Consider the following 15,401-nt stretch of genomic DNA (forward strand, 5'->3'; position numbering starts at 1 on the left):
AGCAACACGTTTAAACCCACTGAACTTTATTTTGAAGCTGTGAAACCTAAATAACAACAGAACTGAGTCTCAAAATTCACACAAACACGTTTCAGATTCTTTTATTGACGATCAGCTGAATTACAAATAAAATTCTTCAAAGCTCCGCAGAAACGTCCCAAGTCAGCAGGTGAGTCGTCCAACCAGGAGATGCTTACCTTTAATGCACTCACACCTGCAGCTACCCATAAACCAATCAATAAACCAATCAATAATTGATCAACTCTGCACAGAGTAACAGGCGTCCGCAGTCAGAGTAAACCAGCGTTAAACACCAGAGATACCAAATATACTTTAATGTATAAATTAAATCATTTACAGCTTTGACTCAAAACAAACAGAACATTTCAGACAAATCAGGACCTGAAGGTTTCAGGCAGAATCCAAATACCAAAATGTATTCATGTTTACGCACAGAGGCCCCGCCTCCATGCGCTAAAACACTTTTTCCTCAAAAAAAGAAAAAGTGACGCTACCTCAGCGTCAGTCTGCAGCTGTCGTTGCGGCGACACTGCTGTCCACTACCGCCTCGGGCTCTTCCTCCTGTTTTATGTTCAGCAGCTCGCCGCTCTCACACTCCACTTCCTGTTTGATGGAGGCAGAGGCGGCGGTGGCAGCAACAGCACAGGAGGATGAGTCGTCTTCTTCCGTCTTTAAAAAGCTCAGTGGATGTTCAGTGAGCAGCTTGTTGGGAGACGGAGTGACATCCAGATATGAGGAAGTCTACAGAAAAACAAAAATATTTTTAATATTTATCTTTGCATTAACATTATCATAATTATAATGTATTGACTTTTCAGTTACTCACATTCTTATAATCCTCAAAACAGGAAGGATGAAAGTTCTGCGGAGAGAAAAATAAAATCACTTAGATTCTGTCATATCAAGAACCCAAAGGATATAACCACTATGAAGATGATTAACACAAATGAAGAAAAATCAATAAACTAAATAAACATATGCATAAACACTAAAATTAAGCATTAAGTTATCTATAACTAAACCAAGAGGAGTCTAAATGTTTTTAGACATGAAATAACTTACAACATTATCATCTTCATGACTCAACTTTAAACCAGTGTCTATAAACAGTCTATAAACCCTGGACCATAAACACTTTAATATTCAAACCACATTATCCCGCTGTCAGACTGATTAAAAGGATGTTTACTTTGGAAGAAATGTCACCAGTTAACTACGTTTAAACTCTTTTGACATAATGCAGATCTTTAAAGGCACAAATCTCCTCTCTTTAGTTAAACTAAATGTAAAGGACAGAAAACAGCGTTCAACTGAGAACATTCCATGTCTTGTGTTCTCTACCTTGTCATCGACTCTTATAGCATTTTTCAGGAACCAGTCCTCCTCCTCCTCGACCCAGTACGTTTCAAACGGCTCTTGACAGATCTCACATGACTGCACAGCACAAGAAACAAACATTAACCCATGAAATGTCATGTAATAAGACACACTAACACAACAATAAGATGAACATTTTTAAATATTCATTCATCATTTTGGTATTGGTTTTAATCTAAAATAAGGATCAATCAACCTGAAAACTAAAATACAAAGCACTCATAACACAAACCTGTGAACTACCTTCTCCAATTTAAAATGGTTAATATTTTTTTCAAATCAGCATCTAAAAGCAACAGAAATTTAAGGCTTTCCTGTTGTCTTCTTCTTCCCATGTAACTCATATCACAGCTGTGTTGGTTATATGTTGCGTCTAGCGTCTCACCTCGCCCACTTGGTCCTTGGTGGCTCTGACACTCTGGAACTCCTTCTCCTTTGCAGCTGCCTGGTTCTTCTGGACCTCCTCCTCATTCTCTTTCTCAAAGAACTGACTTTTGGCTCGCTCCTCCAGATCTGCGATTTCCTCAAATTCAATCCAGTCCTAAGATTTAACACAGATGATGTTAAAAAGCCGCTGACTGAGTGAGAAGCTATCACAACTGAGCCACATTCAACTTCAAAAACTGCAGTGAAGTAAATGTCACTTTGTTTTAAGAATTAAAGCCATTTATTAGAGTTGGATTAAAGTGATGAGCGTATGCTGCACTGCTACTGTAATATAAGATGTCTATGTTCTATTCTTATTGTGAGTGGTATATATAAGTTGGTGTTGTGCATTTGTGTTAAATTCTCACCGTGAGGCTGTAGTACCAGCGCCGGTGCGTGACCTTCTTGCTGGCGACCTTCCCTGCATGGTTCTGTCTGAAGTGCCAGTCCAGATGGTCGGCATACATGTCGGTCTGAGCTGCTGTGAACCTCATGCTGCACAAACAGCACTGATTCCCTGAGTACAGCTTTGTCACCACGCTCTCATAACGCCTGGAAGAGAAGGTCAAAGGTCAGAAAGCACCTGAAAGTAAATATATCCACGCTATTAATGAATTGTCACTTTTTCATTCAATGTCACTGATATAGATGAGCCCTTAAACACATACAGTGCACCTAGGGCTGGGCAATATGGACAAAAAAATCATATCAAGATATTTTTTCATATCAGACAATATCGATTTGTATCACAATATAAATCAAATCGCTATTTTTGTCAAGCTTAAATTTTCTGTTACTCATAAGTTAGTTCAGACATCAGAAGGTTATTTTTGACTTGAATATGACTTATTTTCTGTCAGAGGTTGAACATGACATGTGCTGAAGAACATTATACAACTGTTTAAACAAATAAGCAAACAATACATCATTTGGTGACACTATATAGAACTATTTAAATACAGATGTACCTCATATTATATGTTGTCTAATCTGTGTATGATATTTGCCCTATCTGAGTGGTGTAGAGTGTGCAGAAGGGATTCATGGGTGTGTGAGATAAATCTGGTGCCATTTCACTGAGTAGAGGCAAAGTTATTGAATTTTAAATATGTACACATTTTCTGATAAGCACTTTGCAGATGGTCCCTAAACTCGTGTTCACGAACTGGCTCCACATTTGAGGTAATGTTGTCTACCAATTGTTAAGGACTGTTGTTTGGATGAAAAAAGGGATGTAAGTTTCCTCTCTGTGTTACCAAAACCGCATAGAGCTGTCATTTGTGTCTCAATGATTACTAATCGATGATCTATTGAGCCGCAAAGTGCGAATCTGTGAATCTCTTGTCAACTTTACTGCAGAGAGTGTTTGCATTCTTCACATAGGCTACATATTTCTCCATATTATATTGAAGGCCCCAATCCCAAACGGTTCACAGCCTACTTTTCAGTCACTCGGTCGCCCGAGTTCTTGGTCACATTTTCTCCCGAGGGAACATTCATTATCTCCCAGAGCAGCCCCAAGATTAGCGTGTGTGCTGCGGCTGGTTCTTAAGACCTGTGCTGTGTGCGTCAACCTAATTTGACATAGCTCTAGTATGATTGGTTCCGTGCGGCACTACTTAATTACGACTGGCTGTTCTTATGTCTGTCAAAACACAAACGAATGAATTCTATTGAATTTGTATCAAGCATGCCTCATATTTCTATCGAGGAAAAGTTATATCGCGATATATATCGTTTCATCGCCCAGCCCTAAGTACACCTAATGCTCCCACAATGCTTTGCAACACATGATTAGCCATGGAACCTTTTTCCTGGGTTTGAATGGCTTTAATTTCATGTTTTGCCATCTGTGAAAATCACTCAGATATTTCCAAGTCTTTACACATTTCTCTCTACATCAAGAATATTCTGCAAATGACTGTAACTAGATCTGAGATATCTTTGTACTCAAAGGTAAAAACAAGACTTAACAGAAGAAGCAACATATTACATAAATTAACCTTAATTAACATTGAAAAATGTCTTCAGTTTTTGTCTGTAACCTAAAATGAATAAAAACAATAAACAAAAAAACACTGAAAATAGGGGAGAAAAATGCACAGCTATTACAGTGTTGTTCTGCCCATGAGTCTCAACTTGTGCCATGGAAATGAGAAGCTTATAACTTTTTACAGAGTAAGTGAAGCTACAGATTTTCTGTAAACAGGAAAATGTGAAAATGTATGACTGGATGTGTGTTATGGTATTTTGCTTGAGGTTAGAAATAGAGTTTAGTGAAACTCACTGTTTCATGTTGTCAACGGTGAAGCTGGTGAGGTCTGGTACATCTTCATCCTCCACCTCCTGCTCTGGCTCCTCTTCATCTTCCTCTTCAATGGCTGCAGGAGGTGGAGCTGTAGCCGAGCATTCTGGGAACAGAACAAAACCTTTTCTTTAGTAATGTCATACAACAAAGAAAACGTGCGCTAAAATAAAACGGTGTTTTAAACTGATGTACCGCTGCTGGTGGTTGTATCAGCTTCAGGTTGTGAAGGCTTAATGATGCCATTGGAGATGAGTTTGGACAGAAGGTCATTTACGTCAACCTGACCAAAATGGTTCTCTTGAGGAGCTGTAGGAACACAACAACAGTTAGAATACAGGATGTATTAATCTTTTAATTAAATGGAAGCAAATCAAACACTCAAAATGATGTGTTCAGGTGCAGTCATGTCAGGTTGGAGGTGTTTAATGACTGAAGATCTTACCCTGTTGAGGGAAAGGCACTGTATTCTGAGGTATGAAGGGCTGGTTCATGTTTCCTATCATGTTCACCTGAAAGAAACAGAAAATTCAGAATGGTTTCAAGACCCCCCTCCTATCAGATCATCAGAATGCCAATCCATTTTTTTTTTACTGTTGAGTACATTTGCATATAAAAAATAAAATCTTTTAAATCCTTTGTTTTTGCTAAAATTTCTTTCAAGACAAAGCAGGTAACGGCTGTGACTAGTGACTGCTCTTCTAAAGTGATTTGTTAACGTTAACATCATTCAGTCAAGACATTTATGACAAAAATCAGATTGTTTGATTCGTTGTAACTGAATACATGAATAACAAATCCCCACAGACGCATTACTGTTGTACAGGTCTTACCGGCTGCTGCATGTTGACCCCAGGCCCAGTGGTGTTGTAGTATGGACTTGGCTGGTTGAATGGAGCAGGCTGCATGAAGTTTCCTCCCTGAGCCGGGAACGCCATCGGCCCTGATGGGAACTGTGGGTTCATGGGTTCTGGGAAGCGCTGGGGAGCCATGTTGAAGTTCTGCTGAGGGGGTATGGTGTTGTCGTACATGGGGGGAACAACGGGCCTCATTGGCGGCTGCAAGTTGTGCTGTGGAGTAAAGTGTGGTGGGCCTTGCTGGCCCTGTGGAGCTTCGAACCGAGGCGGTCCGCCCTGGTGTGGCATGTCAAACCTGGGCCCTGGCTGGCCCGGCCCATCAAAATGCATTGGACCCATCTGGTTCGGGGGACCATCAAAGCGCATGGGACGCTGCTGAAAGCCCATTGATCCAGACCCAGGACCTGGACCAGGGGCCATGTTGTTGTCAAAGCGCCGTGGCCCATCAAAGCGCTGCATTGGCCCATCAAACCGTACTGGTGGACCATCAAACCTGACAGGACCCTGAGGATGAGGTGGGCCGTCAAAGCTTCTCATTGGTCCATGGGACATATGAGGGGCGGGGCCATCAAACCTCTCATGATGAGGTGGTCCACCTTCAAACCGGCCTGGGCCTGGATGATGAGGCCCATCAAACCGTGCTGAGTCCTCATATCGGCCATCAAACCAGCCCTGGGGGTGTGGCCTAGATGGGCCCATGTGACTTGGCCCATCATAGCGAGAAGAGGCATGACCTCCATCATGAGGTGGTGTGTGACCTGGGGAGTCGCTGTGCTGTCGGGTGGACAGTGGCGTGCCATGGCCTGACACCTTAAGGATGGACTTTGGAAGAGGGGGGTGGGGCACAAGGGGTGGGTCCAAATTGAGTGGCCCATCATCAGAGTGCTCACTGTTAGGACTTTCAAATCGCGGGATTGGACTCATCTCTGCAGAGTCTTTCTGGTGCAGTGGCGACAAACGTTCACGCTCAAACCGTGGCCCATCCACGGGAGCTGGACTTGGACAGTTCCTGTGGACCACAGTGCCAGATGGGGGTGGACCCTCTGGTCTGCGAGGGTCTGGGTGTCTGGAATCAGCAGGGTATCTTCTTGGAGCATCGTAGCCGCTTTTCTGATCGTCGCGATCCTCAAATCTCTGTCGCTCCGTCAGTGGCGAGTTCCACTCCCTCTCACCTGAGAACAGATTCAGCAACTCGTGTTGTGTTCTTTTCTTTTACTATTACACATTTTCTCAAAGTTTTCTCTCCAGAACTCTGTTCAGAATCACTAAAAATGTTTTTGTAGCTTCAACATGACCAGAATTGAAGTGACCGTCACCTCTTAATACTTTTCATCTCGGTCTTGAAAAATGATGTAAGAAGTCAACTACAACACTCAAGGTACATTTCACTAAATCATGAAGTTTCTAGAAGGCAAAGATTACATTTCCCTAATAATCAAAAGCTTACTTTAATAGTCAGTTCGTGCTGTAATTTGCTCAAAACTGCAATGACTAATGCCACTAAAATCTAGGGGTTATTGTAGTGCACAGAGCCATACAGCAAACTGACAGGTGAAGACAAAGGAGTATATAACTACAAATGAAGAAAGTGTTAAAAACCTGTCTAACCCCCTGCCAGTATCTCTAAGCAAAACCCTGACTCTGATGTTGCAGACCCTGATCTCTGACTTCACAATGGATAACACAATGGACCATTTGAGTTCAATCAAGAGATGCTGGTATGGCTGGTTTTACTGGTGGACTTACTGGTCTCTCTGGGGTCTGCTCTCCTCCTAAAGCGAAGGCCTGGCAGAGACTTCAGTGTAGGGAACTCTTTTCCGTGGTTGTACTCCTCAATCATGGGGGCAGAACCATGCTGAGAGCGCTGAGGCTCATCACGCTCTTTGCTCCGCCTCTCACCTAATGGACACATACCTTGAGTCAGTGAAACCGCCACTGAACAGCAACTGAGACTGCTCAACACCTGTTTCACAAACACTACATTCATATTAAACTAAACTGTAACCACAAATACATTTTGGTAAACTATATTGTCAATTTCAAAAGTACTAACAATGTTGCCTCTGAGTATAAATGTAACAGAGTTGAAGTAATCCATGTGGACCAACCTGGTCTGTCCCGTGGTGGTCGGCTGTATTTATGTGGTGCCAGATGCCCACCACTCCGCCCGCTACCTGGCTTTCCACCCGCTGTCTCACTGTCCTCCGGACTCTCGTCACCCGTCCACTCCTCTCCAGCTGGTCGATGTGTCACCTGTGTCTTCCTGAGCTTTGATTTATGTTCATAGTATGTCAGCTCTGCCTCATCCATGTCTTCTCGGGGGCGAGTTGGAGCAGAGCTGGGTGTGGTCAGCAGTGGCGTTTTCTTGAGGGGCAAGTCAGCAGACTCATCCCAGCTCTCGGAGCGCTGCTGTTGCTTCTCCTCTTGATACTGGAAGAAGTGTTTGATCTGATGGGCCATGTTTAGGAACTCCTCCTCTGAAATCTCACCACTTTCCAGACGTTTACTGGCCTGCAGAGAGATGAAATTCAGATTAGACACATTATCAAGAAGTTTAAATAACCCACTCTATTTGACCAGAAGAGACTCACTGAGATCTTTTACAGTAAGTAAGATCCTGTGAACACTGCCATCAGGAGCTAAAGTTTCAAACTATGGCTAAGGTTCATATTCAAATAAAATTTACATTAAAATAATCTACAATCATAAAATGTCAAATTAACAGTTATTCAGCATAAATAATAAAAACAAACAGATTAATCAGACAAACCATCTAAAAAAAGTACCCGTCTTCACGAAATTTGAAATTAATTGGGGCTATGATTAACTTAATGGCTGAGTTTCGTCATGTGCTGAATGTGTGAAGGACAAGTTGCTCACTAGTGGGGGAAAAAAATCTGCAACTTGTCATCAAACCAGCTACATTTGATATTAACCACATCAAATTTGTTTATTTTTGGTCAAATGCAATAAATAAATAAATATTTAAAAACATTAAAAATATAATTTACAAGATGAGGCTGACTTTTTAAAGTGTTCAACAAAGTTCTGTGTCAAGTGCTGATAAACTGATTAAATCTAATCTCAAACTGATATATCTTTCATGGTCTGTGTGTTTTGTTTGCACACTGTTAATGTGTGAGATGCAAACATACCCTCCTGAGAAGATCCTTCTTGGATGCAGAGTTCAAGACTTCAGGTATCTGCAGGTTAGCATCCACACTGAGGCGATGTTTTGGGGTCCGGGGGGTGGTGGGTCGGGTCGGTGTGTTGTATGGTTTGTGCCTCTGAGATCCAGACTTCATGCGAGTATCATCAGTCAATTTCAGACTAAGAAAAGGACACAGTATGACAAAAGTATCCAACACAGACAAAATCCATTTTCAAATGTTTAATATTCTACCTAAAAACAGGAGTCAGAACTCAGTCTTCAATAGATCTGATTCTGTGCCCGTCAAATTTACAGGCATGAACCATGAGAGGTGATAACGGCTTTACTCTCAAACTTTAGCTTTTTCTTTACAGTTTGGAGAAAATCAAAATGATTTAACAGTTAGTCATGTTAGAAATATGCAATTCTAAGTATGTTGTCAATCAGATCACATATCTGTGTAGTATTTCAATCCTCTATGGAATAAACACACCAATATAAAACTGTAAAATATACAGGGGACCTGACGGCAGATGCTTGTGTTTGTGTGCCTGTATGACTCACTGTTTGTTCTCTTCCCAGCCACTCCTCCAGCGATGCGGTGCCTCCTTCAGTTCTTTGCTTCCTCCATCATGGCCCCGTGGAGAATGAGAGTCTCTGGACTCAGAATGGCGATCCTCTCCTGGCCTCTTTGACCTCCTGCTCTCAGATTGGTCCTTTTTAGGTGTGGTTCGGTCCTCCCGACCAGGTTTAGCATGCTGTGGCTCATCTGTGCGGACCCTCCTCGGTTTACCGGCTTTGTGAGGCGATGGTGACAGTGAGCTGCTCCTGGCCCGGCTCTTTGGTGACCTCCGGTCCTTCCTCTTTGGGGAGGATGTGGGTGAGCGTGACCTGGACCTGGAGCGTGTACGTTTTCTGGCATGGGTACGGGCATTTCCTCCAGATTTGAACTCCGCCTTCTCAGCTGATTCTTCTCTGTTGTGCTTAGATACCGAGCCATTTACTAGTTTTCCTCTGAACCGCTGTGGCACAGTATCCTCCCTCCTCTTCTTCTCCTTCTGGTCATCGTCTTTTGCCTCACCGGTCTTCTCCTGTGCGCGTTTCTTCAGCCTCGGGTCTTTCTTTGTGCTGTCAGTCAACTTCTGACCCTCAGTCTCTGACTTGCTCTTACTCTGACCGCCTTTTGGCATTGGAGATGGAGACTTGGAATTCGCCTTCTCATCTAACACATCTTTTCTTGGGGCCCGGGCCTTTTCTGTCCTCACAGTTTTCTCTGGAAGACGTTTCTCTGGTGTCACCACAGGGCTTCCTGTTACTGGGGGGCTGTCTTTTTTCCCAGTAGGCCGTTCTTTGGCCTGTGGAGGAGCTGGGGGTCCAGAACGGTTCAAGCGGGGGTCTCTGGTCGACTGCTTGGGTTCAGGCTGAGTCTGTGGAGGAGGCTTCCAAGGTCGGACTATAGGAGCTGTCTGGCTGACAGCTTTGAGTGCTGTGGTGGATGAAGATGTGGTTTGGGGTGGTAAGACAAAACCACCAGCCTGAAGGACAGGGAAAAAGACAGCAACAGTGAAAAAAATATGAAGATAAAAAAACAAACAAAAAAACCACTCACACAACACATAGTAGCATGTTCAACGAATTTCAGCTCTGCTGATTTTTATTTAAAACATTAAAAAACAAAAACTCAGGGCATAGTGTGTTTGTCCTACCAGCTGAGCTTTAGTCTGCTCCAGCTCCAGCTCAATTTTCTTCTGCTGCAGCTCTAGGAGTTGCTTCTGTTTGGCCAGCAACTGCTGACGGATGAGCTGCTCTTGGGTTAAACTGGACTGGGGAGCAGTTGGGGCTGGCTGGGGAGCAACTGGGGCCGGCTGGGGCGGGACAGGAACAGGCCGTGGAGAGGACGCCTCATCAGACTGATGACACAAGTCAAACAACAAGGTTTCAGGCCAGCTTTGTACAGACTTTCTACTTTTATATTCTTATATTTCATAGAAAATGTGTCTACTCATCAATATTTACTAGACAGCTGGATGAAGATGTTTATCTTTCTGCTCTAAACTGAGCTACATTTCCCAGGAGTCTTTGCACTTTAATGCCTAGGTTTTGAACCTTGTTCATAAACCAAACTACTATCCACTATTGGTCACTGTGTTGCAAAGGAACTGATGTCTTCAGCCGATACTAAACCCGCTACAGGAGATCCCTTGTGCTCTTCTGCCAGTTGCGTGAGAAGCAGTTTGGGGCTTGCAATGCAAATGCCTCCCTGAGATTAATCAGTAGTAAAAGTTAACTTTCCAGTCAACTTTTCTTGAAAACAACAACAAAAGTATGCTTGAAGCAAGTAACTAGAACCACAAAAGAGAATATCAGACACCTAATGCTACAAGAAGAATAAAGGACAACCAATGCCCTTAATAGCACAAGGGCCTTCCTAGCCTGCAAATGACAGGAATTCTATACCTTACATGACTTTCCATGACCTATATTCACTAAGCAGATATATATTGCACTGCACAGCTTAACATAAGACTGTTAAAATTTGCCTATGAACATCGTTTGATTAGGTTAGTTTTGCCTATAATCAACTAACCTCTCCTCTATCCTGACATCTTTATTGCACAGTTTGGCCTTAGACCTTCACACAACCATTGTCATCAAAGTAATTTAATTAATTCAATATCTTAATGCGTTCTAATGAAACCGGCAAATTTGAAATGGAAACAACTTCAGTTTTTACATTGTATTTTATGGATCATTTGTTTATTGTGAACCTGCACTTATTTCTAGTGGTGGAATGCAGCTCTGTAGTACTACGACAGTACTTTGTTTCAGTCCAAATTTGAGGCATTTGTGCATTTCCATTTTTTTCAGGTTCATATTTTGACTTTGCTACATCTCAGAAGTAAAACCTTTTATTCCATCAACTTTAATGGCCTTACTTTTGAGTTTTTCTATCCACTTCTTATTCAGTACTTAAACTTAACCAAATCTTAAAGTTAGAGCAGTACTGTACAAGAACATGAATTCTGAAAACACACCACAGCAAAACATACTGTACAACTGAGTGCAACACTGAACAGAAACTTTTCCTTTGCACAATGGACATTTTGCTGATAATGACTTTACTGGAGCACACATTGGACTACATTTTAGTTGTCTAGCATTTCACTTTACTACTTTTACTGAGGGAGGCTTCTCTTGTGTCCATCCTTTTTAGCTGTTACATTCCATCAGCAAGAGTTAAGAAGCCAGCAACAATTTAGGGTGGAATTTCAGTTAAATCAACTGAAAACACAAGGTACACTTGGCTTTCACCCACATAAGATTAAAAAAACAAAAAATCAAACCTCAACTGCAAATGTTAGTAGACTAACATTAACCAGGTAAAGTCAGTAAGGCTTCAAATGCAGACCCTTTACCTGTAGGAGTACAGGATGTATTAGGGTTTTTAACTGATGGAAACAATCTGACTACTTCCAACACCACTGCCTATATTTGGAAAATGTTTTGCAGCTGACAATATTGTATGTTGATATTACAGCATTACATTGTAACAACTTGAAGACAGATGATAGTCAGAAACGAGAAACTGTACAAAGACACAAACACATTGTAAACCACCATCACAAACAGAAGCTCTGACTCCAAACAGTCACATTTATTCAGAACAAACCCTGGTGGCCCAGTTGGTTCTGCTGTATATACACACCTGTTTAAGAAACTTGGGGTTGACATGGATACTGGCGTTAACTGTGGGTGGAAGCGGTTTGATGGGCCAGGCCGGGTCCTGAGAGTTGACCCGGACGTCCAGCGCATACAGCTTCTTCGGTGGAAACACATCATCCCATGTTGATCGCAACTTGAACAGACTCTTTCGAGTGTTCTCATCCACCTACAAACAGAGGACAGGACTTGGTCCAAAGCAAGTGACAAACCTCAAACACAGTAATGTCACAGCATGTCAATGAACAGCTCTAACAGGATTAGTTTTACCAAAATTAAATTAAAACTTAAAAGTACAGTTAAATACTCTGCATAAACCCACCCCCGTATCTTTTATTAGCAGAACTACATTATAGCATTAAATACAGAGGAGCAGAGTGCAGGAGACTACACAGAAAAAGCAGGCAACAACAAACAGGAGGGAAGTGAAGTGAGCAGCTAACATTTTTAGTGCTTAGATATTTAACAAGTCTTAAACAGCAGCAAAGAGAACTGTACCTTTTCAAAGACACATATAAATGAAGTGATTAGGTTTTTAGCAAACACTGCAAGGTACTCTCCTCCAACATTCTTCACTATGGAATCCACTAAGTACAAAACTGGAAGCTTCTCGGTAGCTGGGGCCTGGAGCAATAGAAAACTCAACAAGTTTAGAAAACAACAGGGGTTAAATGAACATTTCAGAACAAAGGTTTAAAACACAGCTGACAGGACTAGGATTGTCCCCCTCATCACCCACTTTGTGAAAAATGTGGGGGAAAGCCCCCCAAAAATTAAAATGTTTGCATCAAATGAGGAAGTATGAAAAAAAAAAGTTGCTTCAAGTCCATAAGTTTCTTCATTCAGGAAATTGAGGAAAAAACACTCCTGTGATCAGTCCAAAAAGATTGAAAAGCCATCTTCAATTGGCTCAGTCAGTTCAGAGTTGGCTCCAGAGAAAATGTCCATGGAGGATTTAAAAAAAATATTTTAAAAAAGTAAATGAAGAGTCCAGTCCACGAGAACCATTTTTTTTTTTTTTACCTCCAAAGAGGGTTCATCCTCCTGAAACCACTCTTTGTACTTTACCCAGACGTCTTTGTCATTGAGTTGAACCAAGTGAGCTTTATCACTCACATATTTTCAATTTTATGGAAGCTTTTTCTCCCCTCAGTTGAGACATTCTTAACTCATTAGAAAAATAGGACGCATAATTTAAAGGCATTTAAAGATATATAGAGGCTGTAAACTACTATTAAGTCACTATGCAGCATCATAAATACTGCTTGTACAACCAGTCCAAACAATCTTTGACTCAGCTGTGTCAGTAAATGGAAACCAGAGTCATACCAATAAATTACACTGGGAAATAAAAAATGACAAAAAGCACAGTTCACATTTTTTATTACAACATTTTAACCATTCAATAACATTGCAATAATTCAAAATTCACTAGTGAATTAAAGCAGAGAAATTTCTTTTTGTCATCTGACTAGTGAGCTTTACGCCGGGCATGAAAATGCAAACACTGACGACAAACTGCTGACTGCAGAGCATTTCTAAAGCTGGCTTTAAAGAGGCCTCATGTCCTGAATTTAACAACAGCTTCTCGACAACACGTGTAAACAAGTTTGTTACTGAAAAGCATGTATAAAGACATCTTTGTGGCCCGGCGTCAACAATCAGTAGAGACTTTATTACTGAGCTGTCAAGGATCGATAAAGACTGAAACGTACAGTGACAGCTTAAAAGAAACGTAACTGAGACACAAAGTCAAAATCCACCGTTAAAGGAAAAATAAAATTAGACAGCTGAAAAATTTATTGATGAGTTAGACGTTTGAGTCCAGGAGTTTAGAGGGCATAGTGGTGACTGCAAATACGAAACTTTGTTGAGAAAATAAAAATAAAATAAAAAGCTTGACATTGCACCGCTGAGTCACATACTTTATTATATTTTACATTTTTCTATAATTTTATTTTCTGTTACAATTGTATTAAAAGCAAGTATTAACCTTAAAATCAATTTGGTTCTCTTCCCAATTATATCACTATTGCCCTTATTAATACTATATTTCTAATTTTAGTCCTGCAATATCAGATGCAGCTCGGTTTTGACATTTGTTCCAATACAACTGTTGTACTTGGTTATAAGTCTGACGCAACAGACTGACACCCTAACCAAAACAAGTTTTATACCAATAAGATATTAATGAAATTTGTCACAATGATAACGACAGTTAGTAATAAGCCTCCCCGATTTGATGTTTTCTTTGTTATTTGTCGTTATCTTGGTGTATTTAAACGTAAGGGGTCTAACGCTAGGGGAGTAAAGACAACACTTGTGCTAAAGTGGGTCGAATAACGTATCATTTCAATGAAATGGACCCATTGTTAGCTAAAATCCTACTAAATTGTTACTGGTTAGTAAGGAAAATATCCTGTTTTATCCTATTCGGTCACAGCTTTAGCTTTACTTGCATGTATACTAGATATAACTATATAACTAAGTAATGCAAGACAGTCCTGAATTTTAAGGTGGATTTTGACTTTTTAAGGCCGGAAAGACGCTAATACTAATTGCGACTATTGAAAAAAAAAATCCATCTAGCAGTGAATAAAGGTAAATATAAAAGTGTGTAAACGGGTTTGAAAATTTCACACACAAATGTAGAAAAAAAACTGCAATGTTGTTAAAGTGTTAAGTAACTTCGTATCAGTAGCTAGGAGGCATGTCGTTTGTTAACTTCACATTAACGCTGGCCGCCATGTTTAGCAGGCAGCTAACGATTCATCTAGGCCTACTACATCGACATAAGACATCTTAAAGATAAAGTATTCTATTTATAAAAACCTTGCTTATTTGTGCTTCAATAATTGCGACGATATCCTTGGCGAAGTTGATGTTTTCCTCGGCCAGGATGGTGAGCATGTTGATGTGCGGCTTGCTGTTGAAAGTCAGGTCTTCCAGAGAGGACTGGTACTCTCGGCAGGCATCTTCCCTCGCCGCGTTGTCGTCCATCTTTGCACTGCGCGACCCGGGAAAACCTACGCCAACCTTATCCAGACCATAACCATTTATCACCAGACAGTCCATGAACTCATTTAGCTAACTGATCTTGCCCTAGACGGCGAAAAATAACGCAGGTTTAGTGGTTTATTCGTTAAATCGGTCGCCGCCTGTCGTCTCTCTTCGTTCAACGACAACAAGATGGCGAACGTTTCTAAACTGTAGGACTTGCAACGTCACGCGACATTATTTATACCTCACGAAACGTCAGCAGAATCCTATTGGTCTTTCCAGGTCGCCAGGACCGAGTTAATAATGTTCATTGGTTAGATGCAATAACAGCCACATAAATTATCCAATCATAGTAAAGAATTGTGAGGCTATTATTACATAACGACAAATCTGGCCAAAATGATGATTACCCAACGAAATGACACATGGTGGCTTCAGCACATGCTCTGTGTGGAACAATACATGCAAAAAGCAATTCAAAAACACATATTATATATATATATATTTTTTTTTTGCTAAAATGCTATTGGCAAGTTCTTCTATC

General features: G+C 41.1%; 1 protein-coding gene across 2 annotated transcripts; it reads right to left on the minus strand.

Annotated features, from left to right (window-relative positions):
- Positions 1–9: 9 nt before the first annotated feature.
- pcf11 (PCF11 cleavage and polyadenylation factor subunit) lies at positions 10–15,054 on the minus strand. Of its 2 annotated transcripts, none has more exons than XM_030153292.1 (17): positions 14,690–15,054; positions 12,356–12,481; positions 11,844–12,026; positions 9,844–10,047; positions 8,702–9,672; positions 8,142–8,316; positions 7,095–7,497; positions 6,733–6,885; positions 4,963–6,158; positions 4,575–4,641; positions 4,325–4,435; positions 4,112–4,235; positions 2,193–2,376; positions 1,784–1,939; positions 1,363–1,455; positions 848–883; positions 10–762 (listed from the first exon to the last, which is right to left on the minus strand). In XM_030153292.1, the coding sequence occupies exons 1-17, from the start codon at positions 14,930–14,932 to the stop codon at positions 523–525; spliced, it is 4,665 nt and encodes a 1,554-aa protein (XP_030009152.1). In that variant the 5' UTR covers positions 14,933–15,054; the 3' UTR covers positions 10–522. The 2 variants fall into 2 exon arrangements, with proteins under 2 accessions (XP_030009152.1, XP_030009151.1); XM_030153291.1 differs by having other exon boundaries at positions 4,325–4,438.
- Positions 15,055–15,401: the final 347 nt, after the last annotated feature.

This window comes from Sphaeramia orbicularis, chromosome 14 (genome assembly GCF_902148855.1).
Source record: "Sphaeramia orbicularis chromosome 14, fSphaOr1.1, whole genome shotgun sequence".
Classification (NCBI taxonomy): Eukaryota; Metazoa; Chordata; class Actinopteri; order Kurtiformes; family Apogonidae; genus Sphaeramia; species Sphaeramia orbicularis.

Bases quoted from the DNA above. Each gene is read 5' to 3' on its own strand.
- pcf11 (XM_030153291.1), bottom strand. From the start codon at position 14,932: ATGGACTGTCTGGTGATAAATGGTTATGGTCTGGATAAGGTTGGCGTA. The intron at 4,236-4,324 runs GTACATCAGTTT...TTCTGTTCCCAG, and splicing joins TGATACAACCACCAGCAGCG to AATGCTCGGCTACAGCTCCA. The intron at 2,377-4,111 runs GTGAGTTTCACT...CTTCTCTTCCAG, and splicing joins ACCGTTGACAACATGAAACA to GCGTTATGAGAGCGTGGTGA.